Source organism: Thyridium curvatum (genome assembly GCF_004353045.1).
Source record: "Thyridium curvatum strain D216 chromosome Unknown NODE_139_length_52597_cov_72.246636, whole genome shotgun sequence".
Classification (NCBI taxonomy): domain Eukaryota; kingdom Fungi; phylum Ascomycota; class Sordariomycetes; order Thyridiales; family Thyridiaceae; genus Thyridium; species Thyridium curvatum.
The window spans coordinates 30,775-52,597 of record NW_022156894.1 but is presented as its reverse complement, the minus strand read 5'-3'; the positions used below and the strand labels follow the sequence as shown (position 1 = coordinate 52,597).

General features: G+C 50.5%; 6 protein-coding genes across 6 annotated transcripts; 4 read left to right on the top strand and 2 right to left on the bottom strand.

Annotated features, from left to right (window-relative positions):
- Positions 1-3,488: 3,488 nt before the first annotated feature.
- Positions 3,489-7,702, top strand: E0L32_012152 (uncharacterized protein; the record flags this gene model as incomplete). The annotated part of the gene is made up of 6 exons (XM_031134961.1): positions 3,489-3,613; positions 3,666-3,931; positions 3,982-4,515; positions 4,567-4,777; positions 5,071-5,602; positions 5,660-7,702. The coding sequence occupies 6 exons, from the start codon at positions 3,489-3,491 to the stop codon at positions 7,700-7,702; spliced, it is 3,711 nt and encodes a 1,236-aa protein (XP_030999270.1).
- Positions 7,703-8,031: 329 nt separating this feature from the next.
- Positions 8,032-10,912, bottom strand: E0L32_012151 (uncharacterized protein; the record flags this gene model as incomplete). Its single annotated transcript, XM_031134960.1, has 4 exons — positions 8,032-9,780; positions 9,841-10,026; positions 10,079-10,601; positions 10,752-10,912. 4 exons carry the CDS (start codon positions 10,910-10,912, stop codon positions 8,032-8,034), a joined length of 2,619 nt encoding a protein of 872 aa, XP_030999269.1.
- Positions 10,913-13,458: 2,546 nt separating this feature from the next.
- Positions 13,459-14,535, top strand: E0L32_012150 (uncharacterized protein; the record flags this gene model as incomplete). Its single annotated transcript, XM_031134959.1, has 1 exon — positions 13,459-14,535. The coding sequence occupies one exon, from the start codon at positions 13,459-13,461 to the stop codon at positions 14,533-14,535; it is 1,077 nt and encodes a 358-aa protein (XP_030999268.1).
- Positions 14,536-15,680: 1,145 nt separating this feature from the next.
- Positions 15,681-16,778, top strand: E0L32_012149 (uncharacterized protein; the record flags this gene model as incomplete). Its single annotated transcript, XM_031134958.1, has 1 exon — positions 15,681-16,778. The coding sequence occupies one exon, from the start codon at positions 15,681-15,683 to the stop codon at positions 16,776-16,778; it is 1,098 nt and encodes a 365-aa protein (XP_030999267.1).
- A 1,244-nt stretch (positions 16,779-18,022) lies between these two features.
- Positions 18,023-19,168, top strand: E0L32_012148 (uncharacterized protein; the record flags this gene model as incomplete). Its single annotated transcript, XM_031134956.1, has 1 exon — positions 18,023-19,168. The coding sequence occupies one exon, from the start codon at positions 18,023-18,025 to the stop codon at positions 19,166-19,168; it is 1,146 nt and encodes a 381-aa protein (XP_030999266.1).
- Positions 19,169-20,366: 1,198 nt separating this feature from the next.
- On the bottom strand, positions 20,367-21,554 carry E0L32_012147 (uncharacterized protein; the record flags this gene model as incomplete). The annotated part of the gene is made up of 1 exon (XM_031134955.1): positions 20,367-21,554. One exon carries the CDS (start codon positions 21,552-21,554, stop codon positions 20,367-20,369), a length of 1,188 nt encoding a protein of 395 aa, XP_030999265.1.
- Between the last annotated feature and the right edge of the window lie 269 nt (positions 21,555-21,823).

Here is a 21,823-nt window from a genome sequence, read left to right as displayed (position 1 = left end):
TCTTAGCTACGATCAAGTCAACCACCATTGCTCAGCAGCGCCCATCACTTACTGCTTACATAAACCCACACGCTTCCGATCCTACGAAGTAGTCTTGCCTCTTGGGATCAAGGATCGTCACATACAGCTTGTTCTTTATCAGGGTCTCTAAATACTTCTTTCAGTCTGGCCGTAAACTCTCTAAACCCTCTATTGAATATGATGATGGTTTTTACGTCATAATCCTTGCTGTTATACTCTAGATAGTCTTATAGGGTTGGTTTAAACTAGGTGAGTGCTTCTTCTTTCAGGCAATTTACTATAAAGAGCACTTTATCTACTATAAGCTTATAGTCACCTAAATAGCGCTTGAGGTAGGCCTTTATTTAGGTGAGCTATCCTTAGAGGTCCTCTTTCTTTCTGTTGAACTTTCTGGGTTTTTCATACTTTAGTCCTTCTTTTATAGCTTAGCTTTCTTAGAGGCTGTCGACTTAGTTCCTAAGTTGAAGGATTTCATTATATGCCTGCTCTATAGTGAAAGTAGGCCTAGTGTTAGTAGAAGATGCTTTTTCTGATATGGTTTCTGTAAATATTACTTAGAGTGTAGTCTACTTACTAAACAAGAGTATTCAATATGTAATAATCCCTAATCTCTAAGAGGTAAGACTACTTTATAGGACTAGAGGTGTATAGGTTTATATAAGCAGTAGGTGATAGGTGCTGCTAAGCACTAGTAGTTGATTATAGCTAAGATAGCTTTACTTAAAGGTAATTTATTGAATGAGATACTTTAAATACTGAAGAGCTATCTAGGGTAGGTATCTAAGGGTAGTCATATGTCTGTATATATAGATAATAGATCGCGATGGCTTATGGTGATCTATTGCGATCTCTTATAGAGGATCGCTATGATCTATGGTGATGGATCACTAGAGTCCTAAGCGATCTGGTGGTCTGTACGTTTTCTGCCTATCTTATCTTCTTTGACCGCCTTAGGAGGTGCTCCTGCAGTAACTGTGGTTGGTTTTGTGATAGATTGCTTATTATCAAGAGATTATTTATTATAACAATTTGATTATATCTATTATTATTAAATAGCTTACACATCTAGGCTTGTAAACTTATATATATAGATGTCTAGATAAGTTGACTTATCGGCTGGCTATAGGCTAGACTATAGTTAAGAGGTCAAAAAGTCTGGGACTAATTCTAGGCCTTAATCATAGTCAAGAGGTTTAAAAGTCCAGGACTGATTCCAGGCCTTAGACCTACATTAAAGACGGTTAGTAGCTGTTAGGCTTAAGGGCCTTTATAGTTAGGGGACTATACTTAATCAATTCATAATAATAATTATGTCCTTATCATTAGATACTATTATAATATCTCTAGAATATAGGTATTATATTTATTATATCTCTTTTAACTATGTTATATTAATAGTATAACTTAGCTTATACCTAATAGATATATTAAAAATAAACAAAATAGATAGATAGATAGATAGATATTAATATTATATAAGTATATATAGATATAGATATATATATTAAATTATTTAATAGAGAATATAATTAAGAGTCTTAATATAGATAAGTATAAAAGATAGACTTAAGAGAGTAGTAGAAGGATAGATTATTTTATATATATTTAAGATAATCTCTTAATAATAGCCTTAAAGTATATTATTATTATATTAAAGCTTATAAAGTAGATTACTTATTATTAAGAGACTATTTATTATAATAATTTAGTTATATCTATTATTAAATAACTTATATATCTAGGCTTATAAACTTATATATATAAACATCTAGATAAATTAACTTATTAGCTAGCTATAGGTTAAACTATAGTTAAGAGGTTAAAAAGTCTAGGACTAATTCTAGATCTTAACTATAGTTAAGAGGTTTAAAAGTCTAGAACTAATTCTAGGCCTTAGACCTATATTAAAGATAGCTATTAGACTTAAGAGCCTTTATAGTTAGAGGATTATATTTAATTAATCTATAATAATAATTATATTCTTATTATTAGGTACTGTTATAGTGTCTCTAGAATATAGGTATTATATTTATTATATCTCTTTTAATTATATTATATTAACAATATAACTTAGCTTATATCTAATAAATACACTAAAAACAAACAAAATAGATAGATAGATAGATATTAAATTAATTAGATTAAAGATAGGCTAAATTTAGATTTTAGAGCTAACCTAGGGTAGTACTTCTAATTATAAAAATTTTAGTGATATTTTAATGGGCAGACTTTTATGGGTCGGGTACCACGCTGAGTGGGGGGGAGGCCGGAAGAGACGAGGAGGGGGGGCTGGAGTAGTCATTCTCCTAAAGTACTAGACTTAGTAAGGGTCCCCGCAGGACTGCCAAACCCAGGGCTGTGAGTACCCACTGAGGAACCAATAGCCTGCCCTCAATCGCCCATTTATTCTTGCTCTGGTCTAGTTTCCCCAACTTTTTGCTTCACTTTAATTCTAGCATACCTGAGCCGGCTGTAAACTCGTCATCTTTGACGGATATACCTATTAGTACGCATCTCTATTTAACTAATGCCATTCTATCTTTAATCCTCGAGGCTTTGGCCGCATGACTATGGCCCCTGGAAAGAGGAGAGTCGCGTGCAGAGAATGCAGACTTCAAAAGGTTCGACCCTGTCCCGCAGATCGAACGGCTGACCGAAGCTGAGCAAGCGTTGACAGATACGCTGCGATGCTGAGTACCCCGACGCATGCTCTCGCTGCCGTCGACTTGACCTGGTCTGCGTCAAGAGCATCAATTCCAACGCCCGCAAGACCAAGGCACAGCTCCAGCGAGAACTCGAGAAATTGAAAGCGTCATCGCCACATGCCAAATCCGCCGAAGATACCATCATATCAACGCCGGGGAATCGGCAGTGTGCTCAACATCCGGTCGAACATCCGGCCGTCCCCGCAACCACCGGCATCGACGGGGCTCTGAGTGAGGAGATGCCGTTGTCCACATCACTATCGTTTCCCGGTCCTACGCCGCGAACACCTAGCGACCTCCCTACACCATCCTCAGACAATGAGCCTTGTGCCTCAAGATCATTGGATGGCCATGAGGTCGATAGTCGTAAGATCAAGGATTGCTTCAATATGTATGGAACACTTATAGGCTTCTAGTGGTATATCTGGCTGATTGGGAGTTGGACATAGATTCTTTCGACAATACTCGCCGCTCATGCCCGTCATCAAACCGTCGATGTCCCCGGACAAGTGTTTTGACCTGTCGCAATTTCTGTTCTGGGCGGTGGTATTCGTTGGGAGCCGGCGCTACTCCCGAGATCCAACGTTACTCGGGAGACTTGTCCCTCGTATCAATTTCATGGCCCTGCAGGCATTGGGTTCCCGATCCAACCCAGTCCAAACCATTCAGGGCTTGTTGATACTTTGCGTCTGGCCAGTACCTCTGAATACCATGTACAAGGACATCACGAGCGTATTGAGTGGTGCAGCCACACACTTAGCCATGCAAATTGGCCTACACGTTGTTGGATCAGGACAAGACTTTTCGAGGACCAGACTCGATTCAGGATATGAAGACAAGCTCTTTAGGTCACAGCTCTGGGCCCACTGTCTCATTATTAGCCACGAGTAGGTCATATGGTCGCCGTGCATGCAATGTTCTCGCTGACTCAAAATCCAGCACTGCACTTCGCGAAGGTCTTCCACCCATGACGGTGGGCTGCTCAACAGTTCTTGGGCCAGATGATGAGGCATTGATCTCTGACTTTCCCGAGGATCTGAGATTGCGGCGGAAGATGCACAATATCATGGCATCGGCGACAGCCGCGATCATGAAGGTGCTGCAAGACGCCCCCGCCTCCTCCCAACCGCATGCTCTGGCCTCATTCATAAACGTTTTCGACGCACAAATGACAGAGATGCTCGGACAATGCCATTCACTGATCAGTAGGTATTCACTATGTCTCTTGTGGCTGCTGCTTACCGCCGTCCCCCAGGTCTCCTCTATGCGCAGAGCTACCGTTTGCACCTGCTGGCCTACCACTTTTTTGAAAGGCCACATGACGACAACCGTGCTGGCCTGGTTCAACTTCACTCCGCGGCGTGTTCACTTATCCATACGCTCACAACTGAGGACCAGAAATGCGAAGTGTCGCAGGTTTTGCCCGTGTTCATCGAGCGAACAGTCTCACTGGCAGCTTTCTCAGTCCTAAAGATATGTAGAAGCACCTGGGCAATGCATTTCAACCCGGAGGTCAGCGAGAAAGCATATTTTGACGCCATCCTCCTGAACCGCCGAGCTTCTTTGCAGAATGACGATCTCGGCGCCCGTGCCTGTGCTCTCATGAGTCAACTATGGACAAGTAAGAGCATCTTTCGGCACGCAAATGGCTCAATGCACAGCCTGGGTACTCGTATTCGGAGTAGGCTATCTATGAGTGTGGTTTTCGACTGCTTTTGGTGGTGGAGAGAGGAGTTCGGTGGGCAGCCGAGCCCCTACCACGAAGACACACCAGAGACACCTCCATCAGGTATGTTCAGCTCCACCGCCATTGGCGCAGGGGCTGACTGAATCACAACAGTGCGTACCATCACAGAACCAGACCAGGGGCAAAACAGCGGGACACAGTGGCCTCAGATGGGCCAGCCATACAGTATCCTAACGGGCACGGGGTTGGAACTGGACAGCATGCCTCCCTTACCCGACGGCCCATTTCCAGACTTTGACTGGGCAGCAAATTTTGACTTTTCCGATGTCAACTGGTCGCCAAGCGCATTCCATGGGAGCTTCGTGTGAGCTCGACCTTTCGAACATGTCAGATGTGGATGGTCTTGAGAGCTTTTCTCGACTGTGAAGCCGACCGCTCCGCGTTGGGCGGTGGCGTCCTAGTGGCGACATTTAGCCTCGCCGAAGTTGGCCGAGTTCCCCACTCGCATGATCACTAGATTCCAAAGGCATCACCCTCAGAAAAAGGGCCGCTTTTCATCTCCAGCGAGAGATCATTTCAAGCCCGATCTAAGCAGCTTCCTTGGCATGGCCTTTACCAGATTTCATCGCTCTACCTATGTTCGCTTGGACTCACCAGCATGCGGCCATCAGTTCCTGCAGTCTACTATCGCGGAGGCAGCAGCAAAGCTGTTTTCTTTCATGAAGATGATGTTCCAGAGCCTGGGCCGGCACGGGACACTTTTATTAAACGCTTGATGGGCACTCCCGACCCAATCCAAGTTGATGGGATGGGCGGGTCTCGAGTAATCACGTCAAAGGTTGCTCTGGTCAGGACCTCAGCACGTCCAGATGCCGATGTCGACTACACATTTTGTCAGGTCGGTATCACGGATGACACCGTTGGATACACAGGCAATTGCGGCAACATATCTGCAGCTGTTGGGCCTTTTGCGATCGAAGAGCGTCTTGTCAAATCAAACGCACCGGGGGTGACCATTACGAAAGGGTATCCAACGCGATTAGTCCGTATCTACAATACAGGAACAGACAAAGTCCTTAGGGCGCACGTCTCTGTGGATGCAGATTCAGGAGAGGTCGTCGAATCTGGCGATTTCTCAATCGCCGGAGTCCCTGGCACTGGAGCTGCAATTTTAATGGATTACAGTCAAGTATGACGACTTTCTCTTGCAACTCAAGCATAAGCTAACAAGCATGGATGCGATCAGACAATTGGAGCAGCATATGGCAAGGGACTCTTACCCTCATCTTGTGTTCTAGATAACATTGAAGTAGCTGGAAGGCCGGTGGAGATTACAATCTGCGACGTGGCAAACCCCATCATCTTTGTGGCGGCTCAAGATTTCGGCCTATCTGGGAGTGAAACCGCAGAGCAGATGAACGACCCAGCCATTATTGCGGTGCTCAAAGAGGTACGAGGAAAGGGTGCTCATCTGCTAGATCGCTGCAAGGACTGGCAAGAAGTTGACAACGAGTCTCCCTTCCTGCCAATGGTAGTTACGGTTGCCAGGGACAATACCGGACTTGGCCACGTTCTATCGCGCCTCATCCTCGACAATCGGTGTCATGACTCGATGGCCGGCACTGGGGCTATTTGCACAGCAGCATGCAGCCGCATCCCTGGATCGGTCGTCAGCAAGCAGTTGCCCTCAGGGGCTTGTGAAGAGAAAACACTCAAGATCCACCACCCTCTGGGTATCATGCAAGTTGCTGTGTCGGTACAGGAGATGAAGGGGTCTTTCCCGCACTTCGAAAGTCTTTCATTCATCCGCACTGCTCGGAGGATCATGACCGGTGCACTGAATCTCCCTCCAGAGATGGCAGATCGAGCACGAGAACCCCCTTCGGCTGCCGACGCCACTGTCAGCACGTCTAGGCCGGTCACGAGAGAGTTTTCCGACTTCGTGCACGATACAACACTAGAAGATATTCCAATCGGTGCGATAGAAAAGATCGAGGAGCTACTTATTGACCATATTGGAGTCGCATCCGGCGCGGCCATGCATGCGGAATCCAGCAAGGCGTTTATCAAGGCAACCCGTGCCCTCGATCTCCAAGGCGGGCAAAGTACGGTCTATACTCAAGGCCCAACCTTTTCTATGCCGACTGCGGCGCTGCTCAATGCTGCCTTTGCACACTCTTTCGACTTTGACGACACCTTCGCAGCCGGTGCAAGCCATCCTGGCGCAGCACTGATTGCTGCCGCACTCGTGCAAGCTGAAGCTTTGGTCTCAACTGGTCAGGATCTGCTCGTAGCTCTCGCTGTCGGGTATGAGGTCTCAGTTCGCCTTGCCCGTGCTATGGGCACCGGTGGCTATTCCAGGGGCTTCCACAACACCTCGACCGCCGGTGTGTATGGTGCTGTTGCTGCAATCGCAAAATTACGCAAGTTGCCAGCTACACAGATTGAGAATGCCTTTGGTCTAGCGGGATCCAGAGCGTCAGGGTCAATGCAGTTCCTGGAGAACGGCGCCTGGAACAAGCGCCTGCATCCTGGGTTCGCTGCCCACGACGCATTTGTATGTGTTGCGCTCGCCGAGGCTGGCGTGCTTGGCGCATCAAGGAGCATCGAAGGTCGTTGGGGATTCTTGAATGCCTATTCCACTTCGCCCAATGTCGACGGTCTTACAGATGCGCTTCGGACAGAGTGGCTATTCACCTCGACAGCACTCAAGCCATTTCCAGCTTGCCGTATGACTCATAGTGCAATCGAACTCGCTGCTAGCATGGCTGCCAAATACGAAGATTGTCCGGCAAAGTTAATCGTCCGTCTATCTCCGGCATGCTATGCTATCGTAGGGAATCCAACATCCAACAAGCGCCATCCCATCACAGTTGTTGACGCTCAGTTCAGCATCTATTACCAGATTGCTGTCGCCTGGCTGTATGGCGCCCAGCTCGGATGGAAAGCGTACGATTCCAAGCTCATGGCAGACACGAAAGTGCACCAGCTTTGCGAGCGGATTGAAGTTCTTCATGACTCCTCTGTTTGTGATCTTGAAGCTCAAATTCAGCTTGTCGGGCATCATCAGACTGTACTGGAGACTAGGTCTCTCTGCCATCCTCTCGGCGAAGTACAGAATCCATTCAGTCATGAAAGAGTCAAAGAAAAGTTCAAGAGCCTAGTGGTTCCGATAATTGGATCCGAGGCCACTGAAAAGATTATCTCGGCCATTCAAAATCTGGCACAGAAGGAGATAACAGCAAAAGATCTACTAGGATTCATTTCCACACCTATAGCAGATACCTAGGTAACAAGCCTTGATTTGTTATTCTTCTCAACTCAGATACTTGATCTTAAATGCCTAAGAAATAGTAGAGTCGAGTGATCTGTCCGGGAAGGCAAATTGAGCGAGAGAAAAGCTGGAGGCAGTCTTGGAAACAGGCGCTATTGTTCTCTCCGATCGATGGAGTCGATCTGTCTCCGCTGAATGGTGTGCTAATTCTATTTCGCAGTACCAGATTACTAGACTTATACTTATATACATAGCTAATATTACCGACTTTGAAACAGGGATATAGAGATACAACGCATGAGAGCGGATTTTCCTCCCTGCTTCAAAATGGCGGTTTCGGTTTATTAGCGACTTCCCATGGCGTCAGCAAACAAAATATCGACATAGGTCTGAATGTCGGTGGCCGAGCCGCTATACACATGGACTTTGGAAACCTGCAAACCTGTTTGAGCTTTCACAGCCATACCGCTCATCGGCTGCAACTCGATGCTGCTGGACCTTGACGTCGTCTTCTGTACTCGGTCCTCGTCCTCGACAACAACCATGCTCTGGCTCTTTATAGTTCCTTCATTCTCTCCTGTGCTTGTTTGCCCATTTTGAATGTTGATGGTTACTTCCTTGGACACCAAGATACCTCCATAGGATTGCGGTACCACATTCCAGTCCTCCTGTGACCGATATCTTTCAGCCTCATCCACCATTTCAACCGTATCTACCGATCGCGAACGGTTGCTGCTGTCCGGTTGGCAAAGATTGACAGTCGAGCTTGACTTAGTTGGTGCTAATGAGGCCTGCTTCCTGGTCACCATTGCCACCGACCTCTTGTTCATCATAGACCCCCCCGGATGAAGCCTCAACAGCTTGGTAGCCGGCCACGAACGGCCTTTTTCACTATTACCCGTACGGGGAGGCACAGTCTTCACGAAGGGCCCGAACTCTCGGTGCACCTCCTGCGCAAATTCTTGGTGGTGGCGCCCTGAGATCTGGTGCATCTTCAAGACGCTCAACGGTATTAGCTCGCAGTCGGGGCTCGATAGCACTGAATGGATCGGAACCACGAGCCGCAGAGTTATCATGACTGTCTCCATCTGGCCATGATCACCATCCGGACTGGGCAGCCGCAAGATTGTCGGTGAGAGCACAGCCTGTTCGAACAACGGCTCCTTTACCGCTAACCGCAGACCTTTGATGGCCTCCCCCATCTGTTTCGCAAACTCTTTCATTTTCGGCGGTGACCCTGCAGCGCTTCCTTCCAACAGTCTCGGGACGAGGCTTGACACCGTCATGCCTTCGAAATGCCGCAGGAATTCCACGTGCGAGCGTTGGATGTCCTCTAGATGGAGGGACTGAGATGGAAGCAAATGTCGAGCCCCTTTCGGAACTAGTACATCGAAACCCCGGGAATCGACCCTGGCGCGAATGGCAAAGAAGCCTACATGGACTCCAGACGGTCGTCGGTCCTGATCGGCGTACAATTCCAGTACTCGTAGTACTGACTCAAAATCGGCTGACTGGATTTGCATGCTCGTTTGGATCAAGTTACTCACTTGATGAAGCTCGGCGAATCGGTAACCTGCTGATGCTAATCGTTCAGCTTCGCGACTTGTCTGCACCCGATGCACCAAGAACATAAGAGAGCCACGTCCATATTCTAGCTGCGCATCGTGCAGCCCTTTTTCGGCCAGATCGATCTCTCCCTGGTCTTCTCCAGTTGTATGCTCGCTTCTTGGCCTGCTATGGCTCTGGTGTTGTCTCTTGCTCTGCGCCCCTGTCTTGCGACACGCTCCAGTGGGTAGTATCTCATCCCAGAGAACACCGATGGAGGATATATTCAGCCTCAGCCGTTCAGCAAGGTTCATAGCAGCAACGCAGAAAAGTTCGCGGAAAATAATGTCGTAATTTTCAACCATCTCCCCATGTTCGTTGATCAATTGGATGCCACCCTCATCAGCCGTTGTGGAAGAAGGTGATGATAACTGGAGCAAATGGTGCTTCATGCCAACCAGGAGTGTTGAAATGCCACCCCAATTCCTGGAAGCTCGGAACATCCAATTGAAAACAGGATGAGTATTGTTGAACCCTTCTTTTCTACTCTGCAACACTAAAGTTAGGTCTGACATAATGCTTACGGCAGGTTGAAGCAGCTTCCATACCTTCTCCAAGAACGAGTCTGTGACGACCGCGCTAGGGATAAGGCCATCAGCGTCGACCAGAACTCTACCGTGCGTATCAAAGACTGCAGTGCCCAAGGTAATCTGCTGCGCACGAAGAGCAGACTTCCTCATTTTCCGAGCCCGGTAGATAGCCGAACTTGCGATGATAAAACAGGCAGCAAGTGACTGGAAACAGACAGATTAGCCATGTCCCGAACTTCAGAGCGCATGTACTAACCAGACAGATCACTACAATCACAGTTGCATTCCTCGATGGTTCGTTGTCCTTGGGCTTAATATCGACAAGCAGATACCGGGTCCCGACGACAGCACACCAATGCATCCCCGATACAGCACCCGCCAGGACGATAGCGGAGAGAGCCCGCTTCCACCATGAGTTGGCCCATATGCCTCGGAACACGAAGAAGGCAGACAGGGCAACAAAGCTGGCGAACACGGCGATGATGGCGGCGCCGATGATGAACGCCACTTGGTAGATGCATTTGTAGTTATTGATGGATGCATTTCCGAGATAGTGCATTCCACAGATAGCGGCGCCGCAAAGGATGCTCCCAACTGTAATTCTCCACCAGGAAACATGGTTGTTCGTGCCGAAAGCGATAAAGGCTGCCAGGAGCACGACAATCGGGACGAAAAAGGAGACCGCAGTGAAACCACTTGAGTAGGCTACCTGCAGCTCAGGTTCTCCGTTTGCCAAATCGATGGCTCGATTGCCGATGAAGTGCCATGGGGCGGTCAGTCTACATTAGATCATGAATGCATGAGGTCCCTTACCATGCACCAGATGGATATTCCGCCCATCGTTATAGCCGAGCCCACCAGAAGTAAGCTCCTCCGGTTAGTATGAAACTCGGTTGGGTAAGGGTATTCGGGACAATGGTGAGACATACTGGTTGAAGAAGCCTTTTGAGCCCGTCCGACGATTTATCAGTTCCAGCGTCGATGCAGACCCGACAAAGCTAACAAGATAGCTAAGGGCGATGAAGCCGGCATTGTAGTTCTGACTGACAATATGTCCCTGGTATTGGCGGAGAAGATCGTCCACGGACATGGTGAAAAAGAAAATTCCTTGGGTGAAGGAAAGAAACAGACTGTTGTCGCCCAAGCAAGAAAAGAATTATCAGCATCTAACCCCCTGGAAATCGTGACACTGAGATATACGAAGGTTTTTAATACCGCATTTCACTCTTGGCCGACACTCATATGAAAAAGGCACCTCATTTACACGTGGTAGAGGAAGCCAGGAACAACCCTGAAACAAGGCCAGAATTTGAGATGTTTCTGGCAAGGGCTGGCTGATAGCGCTTGGCGAGAATTACGCTTGGACAACGACTTGCTCTCCACAGCAGGTCTGGTGGGATCCAGACTACCGTTAATTCACGTCCTTATCATCTTCTAATCATTCATGGCCTTTCATGGCTAGCTACCTTGGTACAGTTGACCTTTTTGATGATTATCGACCTTAAAAGAGTTGGTGGCCTGCCACTACACTTGATTACTCGAACTGATCTTGAAGGATTGTTTAAGTTGGTCACTTGATTGCTTGTCAACATAGCCAATTCGAAAGGAGGCCCGATAGTTTGGTTGACTCGGTCGACACGGGAGGTGCCGTTGAGCGCTCCGTAACCCTTTATCAACGGCTAATGCTTCATCAACGATTGACTGAGCACCGTATCCCCAGTTTAGCCCCACTGGACATTATCTATGGCTGGAACCCAAGGTAGGCTTTTTTCAGCTTTCAGCTGTACTGGGTGCAACCTCGCCTGCTCCGTACATGACCGTGTGGAGAATTCTGGCAAGCTGAATGCCAAGGATTGCTTGGGAGCTGCGCTAAGAAAAAAGGATCTCTTCCCCACCTAGCATCCATCCCCTTGTCGTCATCCATGGCTCCTATTCGCCTCGGTCATGCAGCGACTAGTACAAGTACTTGTAGCTTAGAAGGTGCTGTGGGGACGTCGAGGCTGCTGCTCGGACCTCGTATGAAGTATCTCCTTGTTCAAGTACCTAGATAACATGATTTAATATTTGTCGTGTACGGAGTAGTCCAATGGAACATGCCAAGTGCCCGTGGATACCAGGAGAGAGATACAGAACCGAGGCATTTTTAGATTTGGGATCTAGATGGAAATGCAGGTAATACGTTGACCTGATTCTATGAACGACGTCCACGAGAGCACCCTGGCCAAGAATTCTATTCCTTCAGTCCTGCCGTATCTATTCTAGATCCCAAATACTGACTTGCGATTTGATAGCCATTCATTGTACATGAATGAATTCATTTACATGTCGAGAAGAGTTGGTCTTGATCAAGAGTATCAGCAATTCTGTCAGTAATCAGTAAGCTCTTTGGAGGGCGGGGACGGCGGGGAAGGCATTTCGATAGCCTCGAGCTTTGACCGCCAAGCTGGACCGACCACACACTTGGGTCACCACTGAACAGAGTGCCACTATGGAGACGAGGGACGAGCTCAAGACCGTTAGCACCGGTCTCGGCTATTATAAGCCGCGCCACTTGTAGAGAATTCGCAGAAAACATGCGCGGCTATGTCCGATTACTGTCATGCTTTGTGGTAGGGTAGCGACTGTTTTACTGACTGATACTTACAAGGAGAAGGGTCGTCTAGATGTACCCTTCTGTCCTGTGTGGAAAACATACATATCAGCCCGCTTTTCAGTACTGTAAGGATGATCTCACCGGAAACCACTCTATTAGTTCTTTGTCGTTCCACCACAAGCGTATCCCTCCAAAGAACCAACCCCCCCCTTTTGGCCGGGAGCGTGGGAGGCAGCGCATACAAGCTCGTTACAGGAGTGAAGTCTATCGGCAATCGGCTCTGATGGAGCAGCATGGCAGTCGTGTGAGAAGCTGGAACAACATTATAAGATTGGTGTACGACAAGACACACAGTGTAGAGAGCACATATGGTATGAGTTACTAGTCTATGGTTGCGTAGCCATAAATTTGACCTGCGCTTAGAACAGACGAAAGACAGGCATGCCTACAGGTGAGGTGAGGGTCTCCCTCTGTTCAGTAAATAACCTAGACCTGTTGAAGTGTTGGAAATTTGACCCATCGGCCAGTCTTCCGTCTTTATCCACGGCGACATAACCACGCGCAGGGAAACCCGAACCTCGAGGCGCCTTGAGCTGCACGGGCCCAGGCTTGATCCATAAACAGCTAGCCGATACTGCCATCAGAGACTCCTCGGCGTTTCTCGGTCATATTCGGACCTAACAATACCTGCCGAGAAAAGCCTCCGCCGTGCTGGTGACCGAGATCTTCCACATACAGAACCGGCTGATTTACACTAGACTGCCCTTTCACCGAAAACCAGGTGTCAATGGTAGCTAGGAATAGTTTTATTTGCTCTCGCCAGGCTTGTCAGCCTGGGAACATGGTTGAGCTGGGTCAAGCTTTGGCCCTTTTAACCACCACTTACCTCCCTGTCGTGATATCCTGTTCACCCTGGATACCCTAATTCTTCGATGTCTCATACGCATATCTGTTCTGGCGAAGAGCTGGCCTAACACTACGCTGCTTGGACTGAGAGCCCACCCTCATTGCTCGATTCTATTCTTTTCTGTGTTGGTAACAGAATGGGGAGTGTGAGCCGCACCCAAACCGCTATAGTTGGTACCGACGGAGGTACATTGGAGTTGTCCCACAGGGCTCCCGTGCCAGAGTTGAAGGGCGATCTCGTTCTCGTTCGTGCCAAGGCAGTCTCGATCAATCCAGTCGATGCCAAGATGATGGGCCCCTACGTGACGCCTGGAGCCATCTCTGGATGTGACTTCGCCGGAGTAGTGGAACAACTAGGGCCAGATGCCGCCCAGCAGGGCATTGACGTGGGGGACCGGGTATGCGCGGCCATAATGGGCCAAGACCCTCTTGAACCCGCTCTCGGTGCCTTCGCTGAGCACATTGGAGTCCGTGCTGCCGGCCTGATCAAGCTCCCAGATGCAGTCAGCTTCGAGCGTGGTGCGGCGATTGGGACGAGCTTTATGACCGCCGGGCTGGCGCTCTTCAAGAGCCTCGGGCTCCCCGGGCAACCACTACAGCCCAGCAAGAAACCCTTACCGGTGCTGGTCTACGGCGGCTCCACGGCCACGGGCACTGCCGCTATCCAGCTCCTGCGGCTGGCAGGGTTTGTTCCCGTGGCGACTTGCTCGCCGCACAACTTCGAGCTTGTTAAGAGCTACGGCGCGGCGAACGTATTTGACTACCGTGCGCCTAACTGTGCTGCCGCGATCCGTGCGCACACCCGCAATGAGCTTAAGTACGCTCTCGACTGCATCACGACGGCGGAAAGCATGGGGATATGCTACGCGGCACTGGGTCGTGCTGGTGGGAGGTACACGGCACTCGATCCATATCCGGAAACGGTAGCGGCGACGAGGAAGATTATCAATCCCGACTGGGTTCTCGGGCCTGTGATGCTGGGCAGAGCGATTGCTTGGCCACCACCTCATGGACCCCGTCCTGCAGATCCGGAAATGCTGGCTTTCGGGATGTGTTGGAGGAAGACAATTCAGGACTTACTCGGTCAAGGGCTCATTCGCGAGCACCCGTTATTCGTGCAGCCGGGCGGGCTTGATAGAGTCCTTGTCGGCATGGACGCGCTGAGGGCAAAGAAGGTTTCTGGCAAGAAGCTGGTGTACCAGATGCCACAATAATGGGAACCCCATTTCAGCTCGAAAGATTACTTTTGCTTTTGAAGCCAGGTGACATGGAGACTGCTTAGACGCTTCCCTTCTGCTGAATTACTATTCAAATAAGGCGTTTGTTAGAAGGCCACAGCAGCACAATATCTTAGACGCCTTCTGTTGGAAACGTTTCTTGATACTGGCTCGATCCTTTGTGGACAAGTCTCTTAATGAAAGTTTAGCCAGACTTAAGTCCACCAACCTTGTGGAGATCCCTTCCCAGCTCCAGATCACAGGCATCCTTCCAGTGCTCCTATTCCCTGAAGATTTGGTCACCGACTGGCTATCCTAGGTGGTTCCCCTTAAGGAATTCGAGGAGAAACTTCAAACACATTCACTTTTGCCATCCAGTGGTGTCGGCATTGCGACCTGGGAACGGCTTCACAGTCGAGAAAAGCTCTCAGCTGTTAGCCCGTTTGTGTGGCAGACCTGAAGTAGCCCGGAACGACTCGCAGCGACTCTCTTTACAATCAGCAGATTTCCGGAGAGATTTGCGGGAATCCTTGGAAGACTCTCAATTTGTAAGTGGCTCGAATCTCCAGGTTGAGGTCATACACCTGAGATTCTCAAGTTACTCACGTAAAGAACCACTCCTCATAAACTTGAGACGTGCTCTTCGGCTGCCATCATATGACTGAAGGAGGATAAAGCGTATGACACTCGGTGTTTAGGTTAATAATCATCAATCGTATAATGGGCCTTGAATACTGTTCTCACCGAAACACACCGTACAAGTAACATTTCGGCGTTTTTTTGGTCCGAAAGGGCCCCCACAGTGAGCTCAGAGCAGGCTTGTGGGTGCCAAGACTGTCCTGTGTCTCTTGTGTTGTACAGGGTTCGCATTTATCATCGGCCTCGACATGGTGGGTGAGAATCGGAGCAAGCTGAAGGTCCCGAGGAAGATCGGAGATCAATGAACGGAAATCTATCAAGGACGGGAATGAATGAACGGGTCAGTGCTAGGCTGTGCTCGCAAGCGAGAACGATACGGATTGCATATAAATATAAGAACACGCGTGCTACTAAACATCGCTATGCTCCTATTGATCGATAATTGCATATAGACGAGTACATTGACAAAATCACACTTTCGCTCCCTTCCCCAACGAAACAGAATGGCGACCCAAGCTACAGGGCGTGTAGACATCCGCAAGGCTCTTGAGGGAGTAAGCTCGCATTTCCTAAGTCTCGTCGAAATCGGCATTCTCCGGACTTTTGTCGACTTCAAGGTCTTCGATCTAATTCCGGAGGAGGGTGACATATCTCTCTCAGAGCTGGCCAACAAGGTCCACGGAGATGAGCGCCTGCTCGAGCGCTTTTCTTCCTACCTAGTGGCCGCAGAGATGCTTACGTCTCCGGCCCCGGGCCGCGTTGCGCACACTGAAAGCTCCCGGCACTTTCAGACAGGCGGTCCCGCGGCTGGGTTCCTAGTGCATGTCTTCAACTTCTTCCTACGCCCGATGGCATATTGGCCGTCATTTTTTGATAAGAACGGCCTAGCCGAACCGAAGGATCTCCGTATGATCCCGCTAGGTCTCGCCACAGGCCACCCTGACTCGAGCTTGTACGAGGTTCTTGACGCCGAGCCCACGCTTGCCAGACTCTTTAATCTCGCACAGGCCCGCTCGGCTGATATCTACTGCCTGAAAGGCGTCTATGACTTCTCTTGGATACAGAGCATCGGGCCGCAGCCTGGAGAGCGTCTCGCCATTGTGGACGTTGGGGGAGGCAGCGGCCTGGCCCTACGTGACATTCTAATCGGCAATGCATACATCCCACCTCAACAATGCGCTGTTTTCGACCTACCCAAAACAATCGAAGGGGCGAAACGCGATCTGGACGATGGCTTACGCGAAGTCCAGATGGTAGGCGGAACCATGCTGGAGCCGTTCCCGGAGGTCGTCCGGGGAGCGGTTGTATACCAGTTCCGACGTGTGCTGAGCGACTTTCCGGACGACAGCATCGTGCAGGCACTCCGGCAGGTGAGGGACGCTTGCTTGCCGGACTCACGAATCCTTGTCATAGAGGAGTTTATCCAACCAAGCAGATCCAAGTTTACCATTGCGCAGGACGTCTCGGTCATGAACTTCGGCGGCAAGCGGCGGAGCGAGCAGATGTTCCGCGAGCTGGCAGGCCTCGCCAACTTACGCTGCAATGGGCTGCATGAGGCTCCGGGTGGCGTATTTGGCGTATTGGAAATGGTCCCGGTGTAAAGTAGATGTAGTGATCCGTACAGGACTAGTTATGGAAGACACTATCTCTCCGCGCCTTTTTTTCTTTTTTTCCAACTTCGGCTTTTCGTGGCTCATTCAGTCTCACAACCAACACAAGCCATCACAAACCATATCGATGAGGCCTTGTGTCTTAGGGGTGAGAGCTCCAGTGTCTAGGAGCCTACATCCTTCTGTCTTACGTGTGTAAGCCCCTGAATCTTACTGACGTGAGGACCTATGTCTTAGGGGTGAGGCCCTTTATCTTAGTGGTTAAAGGACGCTAATATTACGAGAGGACGAGCATAGTATCAAATCTTGAGAGGCTTACTTAAAGGCAAACATACGCTTAGGTCATTAACAATAGTGGTCGAAGATTGTGCATTTAGCATGTTTTGTATTGAGTGGAAACTAGGCGTATATGAAAACTGGCATAGTGTGTGGGCAGTGTGGTAACTGTGATACGAGATGCAAATGTGGCGCTCGGAGATGGTCTCTGGTTGAATAACGTTCCTACTGTTACCTACCTTACGTAGGTCGTACATGGGAGTGCGGCACGCAAGCGCGCTGACCAACACGTACAGCCTGCATGAAATCCGTATCCTAAACCAGAACTGGAAGGTCATCCCCGGTCTCTGTGCCCTTGAAGCTGACTGAGCTAGGATCGAGTGTACTTGTACTTATCTGCCACTGCATACCGGCCCTAGCGCCACCATTGTGTGATGAAGACAGGACCGAAATTCCTGCCAGCCTACCATCCGCTCCCTGGCTCACGCAATCCACGAACATATCTGCAACCTGTCTCTACCTACCCTACCAACCTATATATGATCCTTTCCTTCGTACATATGCAGAGGGAGGTAATGTAGAAGGGTCACACATCTCCCGCCATAGCACAATACACACAGAAAAGCACAGACTTCCCAATGCAGAGCCAGTCATATCATGCGGCCCTATCCTCGGGGCACTCCTCCGACGCCTTGCTGTCCATCCGAACCTCATGCGACAGGTGTCATTTCCAGAAGCTCAAGTGCTCCATCTCTGCCTCAAATGACTCTCCGAATGGAACGGTACGCTGCCAGAGATGTATCCGCGCAATGGTGCCCTGCGTTTTTAGCCGGCGCAGCAGGTCCCGGAGGATTATGACCGACCCGTGCTCCGAGCCAAAACGGAACAGGGCCAGGTCCGAGATAGAGACGGCCTCCGACAAGCATGGCGCAAACATAATCAGCAGCCAACATCCGAGTATGTCAGACGTCCGAGGGCCGAGCCCCGTGGACGAGGCAGCCGGCATCGCTACAACCCATGGCTCGACCACGGCAGAAGCTGAGGTGTTTTGTTTTGGTGACAGCTGGGACCAAGTCTCCGCACAATATGCACTAGGTCTCAATCGAGCTTCAGGGACTGGCAGCACGGGCGAGGGACTCCTTGGATTCACATTTCAAGGGGATGGCGCCATGAACGATGTACAACTGTTCGACAGCACCACCGGCGTCCTGCGCCAGGACAGCAGTTGTGAGCCGGCAAGACTGGGCAACTATGAGGTGATACCTAGCGCCTCAGATGCGAGCGGAGAGAATAATAGCTCAAGCGGATCGTCAACCAAATTCGAGCCTGATCTGGGGATGTCGGAGCGCGGGAAGAACCTCGAGATGCTCTTGAGTCTGGCCTCAGACCTGCACTCGAAACTCGAGGCCCTGGTGCAGAGACCACTGCAACAAGGAGAGGACCCGGAGACTCTGGACGGCTACCACATCGGCAGCGTTCTACACCTATCGCAGGCATTTGCCAACATTGCAATAGCGTGCCGGAGGTCTAGGTACTCGGGCTCCAGTTCAGACCCGGGCTCGGCCATGTCAGAGCTGGTCAGCAGTGATTGCGCAGCGACGACTTCAGAGTCGGGTCCCTGTAACGATCCCTCGATGGGCCTGATCTTGCTGAGCTGCTACATCACCCTGACTCAAGTGTGCACCACAGTCCTGGGTCACTTCCAAGCCCACCTCCGCTCGCGCCCAGGGACGCGCAACGGGGCCCCTCCCACGAGCACGACACTGGGCCCGCAGGGATGTCTAGGTGAGCTGTTAGGGACTGACGCGCCACACAGTCGCATACATATGGCCGTCTGCATGCTGCTCCAGTCCCTCGGCCAGGTCGAAGAGGCCTTGGGTTTGCCGCTGCAGATCCATGTGGCCGGTGGTGGCTTCCAGCCGTGGGAGGGGAGCACGACTGAACGAACAGCAGTTCCTGCTGCCCTGGCCAAGCAGGACATCTGCGCCGCCTTGGGGCGGTGGGGGGCACTCTCCAGCGTGGCTAGCATCCAAGAATCGTTTAACGTGCTGGAGCAGACGGTGGCAGACATCAAGGAACTCCTGCGGGAGCGGATGGGACTCTAGGTGGAGTACGGGTGGAGTATGATGCCACTTGGCGGCCGTAACTGCACCTCTTTCGTCTCCTGTTCCCTCTTTGAGTCTTTGGGTAGCTAAATCCCTCACAAAACCCCTGCATCCGTCCCTAGGACCCCTGGAAAGAAACAGTGCACGCGTGGTTATGGCAGGAGAACCGTACAATATGTAACTGGGAGCATTCCTCCAAGTGTCAGGATACGATCTGATTTCCATGAGCCAATAATAATTATTTCTCAAGGTCAACTGAAGTGCTTACCTGAGCAGTTTGGTGATTACTTGTAGACGGAGTACTTGTACAGTTGGCGCTTACTCCATAAGCAGGCCAAACCAACTTTGGAACTTTCGGAAGATCCGCGACTAGTGCTGTGGACGGGAGCTAGTCTTCCTTGGCAGGGGTCCGGGCTGGCTGCCGGTGCATTGATACCCGCGCCGTCCAGATTGTCTGACAATATTAGCATCATCGACTTCCCATGGCGTCTCTGTCTGGTAACCCTTGATAAAACGTACGTAGTGCCGAAGGACGCCGACCGGATAAGGATCAGCCAGGGTGTCGACGTCGAAACGCAACCTGCAGCGGATAGGGCGAGAAATTCCAGCAACCTAAGGCGTAGTGATGATGCCAGTGATGTGCCAATCCGCTTCTCAGGGCTGTCCGCGGCTGCGTTAGTGGATGTGGCAAACCCCGCTTCCCGCCGTCGGCATCGATAGTTTTAGAGGTTGACTACCTACCTTGCTACCTTGTAGATGTTTGTGTCTGGGTGCCTGGGTGTCCGGGTTATCAAGGTCTCACTCAGAAATGCTTAGCTCTCGGGACGGGGGCAAAGGGGGCCACTTGCTCCAGAGATCTACATCTAGACCCCCCAAATCCATTTTTGCCTTTTCATGGATTGCTGGGGAGGAGGACAAATATCTCACGGTCTCAGAAGGGGTAGGTCCCGGTATCCCTAAGTCAAGATCTCATCTACGAAGTACACACAGTCGCTCGAGGTACAACATAATCGCGTCAAACATACCGAATCTTTCCCAAAGCGAGGGGAGCAAAAGGGGACGGTATTCATGGATTCGAGGAAGTGCTCTAGATCTGCATATACGGTCTCACAGGTATTATTTATTGAGTCTCGTTGGCGTCTCACATGATGAACTGGCGATTAACTGTTTTTTCTGTCGCTGTTGGGGACCGGTAGGATCATCCTGGCAATTGGAGCTGACCACCGCCCCCCACGCCTTGGTAACCAATCTCACCATCCGACCCTCCGCGGATGGTCTCGATGAAACCAGACTTTCCCGTCCCCCGGTCGCTCGTGTAGTCGCTCCACCATGCGCGTTTGTGCGAAAGCTCGAAATGCCACCGCTTCCTAGACCGCCAACCTCCACCTTGGCGGAACTCGATCAAATATCCAGTGTTCTTGTCGAGGAACGCCCCCGCCACTCCTTTTCCATCCATAACCTTGTCAACCACGAGTGTATCCCTCTGAGGAGCATCCTGCGTTTCGGCTGTGGCCATGTCCATGGCCTCGTTGGCAGCACACACAAGCTCGTTGCCGCAGTAGAGCCTAGCGGCTACGTGAGACTTGTGTCCGTCAGCAGCGGTCGAGACAATACGTATCAGCTGCAAGTGATAGGGACCAATCTTCCCGCAGACGTAGTACGCGTCTATCATGAACCGGGGCCATGCCGAGCAAGACCAGCCGCGCACCATCGCTCCACTGGCCGCCTCGTCTTCATCCAGGGTGAGTTGCCGCTCACTAGCGCTGGTGCCGCTCGCCTCGTCTTGCATCACAAAGCTCAGGTTAGCCGTGGCAGCGGCCGGGCCCATAGGGAACAAGTAATGCACAGACGGCGAGAGCAGTGCCGCGCCCTCCGTCTCCGGCAGGCGCGATACAAGGTTGTCGCCCAGTGCACGGATCATGATGGTCCCCGTCACACGACCGGGCGAGGAGAAGTGCACTATGGCACTTGAGCAATCAGACGAGATGCTGAAGCTTGCGCTGGCTCCTCCCTCCTTCCCCGATTTCCAGACGCCGTGTAATTGTCCATCGTGGGGGTAATCGCCGCCCAGGGCTGAGATGACGGACTGGGCAAAGTATAACTCGCCGCCCCATTTCGTCCCGTCGGGCCAAATGGCGTTCACATCCACGTGGAAGCCTCCCTCCTCGAGGCTGCGTGCATCGCGATAGAATGAGGTGGCGACAGACGTCTCGCCATCTGCCGAGATGCCGTCGAACTCCCAAAGCTCCCAGCCTTCGTCATTGATGCCATTAGGCATCTTGGGGAACAGATTGGCAGACCTGGGGACAAAAGATTCTACTGGTACCGGGCCAGAGACGATCGAGTCTCCCGTGGCGTCCAGAAAGGATACAAAGGTGTTGGCCATGCTGGAGACTTGATGGGTACTGTGTTCGTTCCTCGGACCGCAGCAGGGGCGCAGGACTGTCCAGAAGGGAGGAACGTGATAGAGAAAAAGGCGGATCTCGGCTACCCAATTCGTGTAATATCTGGACACCACAATTCTTTTATGCTGGGCCTAGAAGGTGCTACCGCTACGAACATTGTATTCTTGATTCTCGTGACGATGGTTTCGTTATAATTCGGGGCTTTTCGGCCCTCTGCTGAACTAATCACCTTTGAGTTGTGAGACCCACT